The 5607-nt window shown below is 41.3% G+C and overlaps 1 protein-coding gene across 1 annotated transcript; it reads right to left on the minus strand.

Moving 5' to 3' along the window:
- LOC139445809 (location of vulva defective 1-like) lies at positions 1-3452 on the minus strand. The gene is made up of 2 exons (XM_071227036.1): positions 3398-3452; positions 1-677 (listed from the first exon to the last, which is right to left on the minus strand). Exons 1-2 carry the CDS (start codon positions 3450-3452, stop codon positions 1-3), a joined length of 732 nt encoding a protein of 243 aa, XP_071083137.1.
- Between the last annotated feature and the right edge of the window lie 2155 nt (positions 3453-5607).

Below are 5607 nucleotides of genomic sequence, written 5' to 3' on the forward strand. Positions count from 1 at the left end.
CTAACTGCTAACTTTCACCCAGATGATCGCCTCGGATTCTGATGACTGGGTTCCGTCTGAGGCGTAAACGTTGCACATTTTGGAATCAGCTACGTATACGAAGTATGCGCAGTCCTCTTTCCGTCCACACCATTCTGCACACTGCGCACGCATATCGTAACGCTCACCATCCAACATCGTCCAACTTACAGGTCCAGAGTGAGGCTTGAAGGTACAGCTGAGAACCTGACACCCTGGCAAGTTGTGATACACGTCACTGGAATATGTGTTGACGGATGTAACGTCATTGAAATGCGTTGCAATTTCAGATGACCCTACGGAACGTGGAAACGACGTTTGTAACGGGATTTCCGATGACCTTTGTGATACGGTGTATGTAGAGGTTGAAGATGGCGACGTTGTCGGAATTCCATACGGCAAGGTAGGCGTGCTTGTTGCAGCAGAGACCAGTGCAGCTGGTGTTCTTGTCGGTGCATGTGTACTGGACAATAACGCTGATCCGTCATGGGTTGAAAAAGATGTTTGCGCTGTCGGCCGGGTCACGGCAAGTGTTGGAACAGTAGTCTCCGATGGCAGGATGGAGACGGTGGAGTTTTGGGGGCCGTCCCCGGAGGAACACGATACGCAGTTCTTCCCGCCCCTGCCCTTCTTACACGTGTTGCACTTCTTGGCTGTATCTGAGGGGAAATAAGGAATACAACATTGTAACGGATTCATATATACCGTATTGGACGTAATAAGCGCCCATGTCTCTCTCAAAATTAGAGGTGGCACTGGTGGCCCAGTCGCCTAAGGCACCGCGATTCGCTGTGTAGAGTTGCGTCCCTTGGGCACGCCAGAAACCTATGATTGTGGGTTCGAATCCCGGTTCGCCCCGATTATGTTTTTAGGTTTGTCAGCACCATACCCGTGCTCGTGGGTTTCACCGAAGTGGTAAGCGTCTGAGACCTGCATCACTTGAGGCTTTCCTCCCACATTAAGCTGACACGCCGTGATATAACTGGAATAATGTTAAAAGCGACGTTAAACCCAACTCACTTACTCACTCAAAATAAGAACTATGTGGCTCTTATTAGAATATAATTTTGGTGAAAGAGTTGAAAGATCGTAAATTTCGTGGTTTATGCTGACAGCAATGATACAAAAGAAAAGTCTGTGCGTATTTCCGGAATTTAATTGCCCGTAATTAAGGGTGCATAGAACACACGAGTGCGTATTATACAAGAATAAATAAGTCTTGTGGACATTGATCAATCGGAAGGGTGCTATTTGGGATTGTTCACTAGCCAATATATAATATTAGTAAATATCGCAGTGGGCGCTTAACGGAACGGGGCGCTTATTACGTCTACGTCAAATTAATGTATAGAATATACATGCGTGAAACAACATGAATGTTGAATGTCGGTTCGATTAAGAACCAAGAACTGTTTTACCTTCTGATCAATATTCGCGAATTCAGTTTTGACCAAACAGAAAATTAGTCCGAGATTTTACCAACTGGTCATGAATCCGCAATCGTGCAAGAATGATAAACTTTTCAACGGGCGTTTAGCCCTGCCATAAGCATGAGACATTTCTACTAAAAGTAGAATCCATTGAACGATTCCGCCTATATCTTAAGCAGGTGTTTATGAATCGTCATCAACTAGTTATGATACCAATGTTCGTGAAATATACTGTCCCAAAGGCACAAACACATGCAAAGGCAAGTGGAGTGTTCACTTGAACAAACACGATAACCTACATGTATAACTTATGGCATTTAGAAGTTGGTACGTTTGTTTGTTTGTTGTTTGACGCCTCACTCAGCAATATTCCAGCTATATGACGGCAGTCTGTGTAAATTATCGAGTCATGACCAGACGATCCAGTGATTGATATCATGAGCATCGATCTACGCAATTGGGATCGATGACATGCATCAACCAAGTCAGCGAGCCTGACCACCAGATCCCGTTAGTCCCCTGACGACAAGCATAGTCGCCTCTTACGACAGGCATTGGTTGCTGAAGACCAATTTGGTACGATGAACAAGTAATTGTATGGATATGCAATATGATGAATCATATATTGTAATAAAGAAGTTGTTTATCCGTGGAACTATCTCCCGCGTTAACTTGTGTGTATGCTACAAGTCAAAACAGGGAGTGGTATCAACATCCAATTGTCATCCTGTTATTGGGGCGGTCGGGTAGCCTAGTGGTTAAAGCGTTCGCTCTTCACGCCGAAGACCCGGGTTCGAATCCCGACATGGGTACAATGTGTGAAGCCCATTTCTGGTGTCCCCCGCCGTGATATTGCTGTAATATTGCTAAAAGCGGCGTAAAACCAAACTCACTCACTCATCCTATTATTAGTCAAACCTCTGACTACTGGCTCGTGTACGAGGTGACGTGAAATGGGGTTTAACGTCGCATTCAAAATTATTACACTTATATAGCATCGTTTATCCACATGGGAAACATGGGAGCCTAGTTTCGAAAATCAACGTCGTCGCTGGGGGTGGGTGGGGGGATAGAGTGAATAGGCATAAGTGCATCCAGTTGTTGCAATCATCAGTAGCAAATGTTCTTGTGCTCTCTTATAATAATGTGCAACGATTCTGGCACGATACATCTAACAAACGTTCTCAAGCACCTCGTGCACCTCTTGCACCTCGTGCCCATGACTGCGTGCCTCTGGTCGTTCATCATGAAACTGAAGTCCTTTTATGGGTTACCTAGTCATTGTGTAGCGAGATATTTCAATATTAATGTGTTGGATGATTTTTTGACATCATCAAAACTTGACCCTCAGCAAACCTGATTTTTTTTTTGGTAGTATATGTGAACATGAGTGAGCGTGAGTGAGTGAGTATGGTTTTACGCCGCTTTTAGCAATATTCCAGCAATATCACGGCGGGGGACACCAGAAATGGGCTTCACACATTGTACCCATGTCGGGATTCGAACCCGGGTCTTCGGCGTGACGAGCGAACGCTTTAACCACTAGGCTACCCGACCGCCCTGTGAACATGAAAAACTCATTGACCCAAGCGGACTTTTTAAAAAGACATTCACAAAAACAGTACAGACATAATGGTAAAGAACATCATGGGTCGCATACTTGCAGACCCGTGAACATCCGGGGTACAATAGGTCTTCAACAACCCATGCTTGCCGTAAAAGGCGACTATGGTTGTCAACAACATACTTCCTTATCGTTTTACTTACCCTAAAAAAATAGTTTTTCTTTAAAATTAGAGAACGAATTCAATATTTAGGGAGGGTGCTGTGACTTTCCTTTTAAATAAATCTATTTTATTTTACATTTTTAAAGATTTTTTTTAAATTATTTTATAATGGGAACCGAATATTATACAGTCGGCACCTTGACTTCCATAATAGGGACCTACCTGTCATAAGTACGGCCTGAAGTAGAACAACGTTGATGCAGACTTTGATGTGCATGATGTAGAGGTTGTATACGTAGCCGGCGTTATCGGAACACGAACGTTAGTGTTAAACTACCCGGTATTAAATGTTAACTATAGATATATCAGCATCTCTATCATGGTCCCTGTCACTGAAGGATATTGTCCGTCATTGGTCAAAGACCAATCAGCTTAGGAAAAAAATGTTTACACAACGGGCAAATATAGCAAAATCAACAATTAACCTCAAAAATTGATTGATTAAGAAAGAACTCCATTGAGTCTCAGCGGTAATATAATGTACGCATGGCATCCAAGTACTGGGGAGAGTGTGATTGAACGTATTTGTGCAAATCTATTTGGAGGTTCGATCTATACATTGATCCGTCTGACGTAAAGGGTTCGTGGAGTTGAGCAAACCAAGCCATGAATGTCGACCGGGTACGACGTTACACTAATACAGCCAGACCGCCATAGGGTCGGCATTTGTTTTGTACAATATGGACAGAAAATCAAGGGGTTTTGTTTTACAGTATTTTTTATCATATTATATGCAGACAGTTTATTCGTGAGCTGTCAAGACAAGCAATGCGACACACAACATCTCGCAGCCAACTTAAGCCCCAACTCACGTGTACACAAAGTGGAAAAGTGTTAATTTGTACGCTTGTAATACTTTATAATCCTCGAGAGTGTTCAGATCAGACATACTTCAAGGATATAATATATACAATGTTACAGTGTGGCCTACACACAATATAACACTGTAGCCCACATACAATATAACACTGTAACCTACATACAATATAACACTGTAACCTACACACAATATAACACTGTAGCCTACATACAATATAGCACTGTAGCCTACACACAATATTACACTGTAGCCTACACACAATGTAACACTGTAGCCTACATACAATATAACACTGTAGCCTACATACAATATTACACTGTAGCCTACACACAATATAACACTGTAACCTACACACAATATAACACTGTAGCCTACACACAATATAACACTGTAGCCTACATACAATATAACACTGTAACCTACACACAATATAACACTGTAGCCTACTCACAATATAACACTGTAGCCTACTCACAATATAACACTGTAGCCTACACACAATATAACACTGTAGCCTACACACAACATAACACTGTAACCTACACACAATATAACACTGTGGCCTACACACAATATAACACTGTAGCCTACTCACAATATAACACTGTAGCCTACACACAATATAACACTGTAGCCTACACACAACATAACACTGTAACCTACACACAATATAACACTGTAGCCTACATACAATATTACACTGTAGCCTACATACAATATTACACTGTAACCTACATACAATATAACACTGTAGCCTACATACAATATTACACTGTAGCCTACATACAATATAACACTGTAGCCTACATACAATATTACACTGTAGCCTACACACAATATAACACTGTAACCTACACACAATATAACACTGTAGCCTACACACAATATAACACTGTAGCCTACATACAATATAACACTGTAGCCTACATACAATATAACACTGTAACCTACACACAATATAACACTGTGGCCTACTCACAATATAACACTGTAGCCTACTCACAATATAACACTGTAGCCTACACACAATATAACACTGTAGCCTACACACAACATAACACTGTAACCTACACACAATATAACACTGTAACCTACACACAATATAACACTGTAGCCTACACACAATATAACACTGTAGCCTACATACAATATAACACTGTAACCTACACACAATATAACACTGTAGCCTACTCACAATATAACACTGTAGCCTACTCACAATATAACACTGTAGCCTACACACAATATAACACTGTAGCCTACACACAACATAACACTGTAACCTACACACAATATAACACTGTGGCCTACACACAATATAACACTGTAGCCTACTCACAATATAACACTGTAGCCTACACACAATATAACACTGTAGCCTACACACCACATAACACTGTAACCTACACACAATATAACACTGTAGCCTACATACAATATTACACTGTAGCCTACATACAATATTACACTGTAACCTACATACAATATAACACTGTAGCCTACATACAATATTACACTGTAGCCTACATACAATATAACACTGTAACCTACA

Source organism: Haliotis cracherodii, unplaced genomic scaffold (assembly GCF_022045235.1).
Source record: "Haliotis cracherodii isolate W230 unplaced genomic scaffold, xgHalCrac1.p SCAF_6, whole genome shotgun sequence".
In the NCBI taxonomy this organism is placed as follows: Eukaryota; Metazoa; Mollusca; class Gastropoda; order Lepetellida; family Haliotidae; genus Haliotis; species Haliotis cracherodii.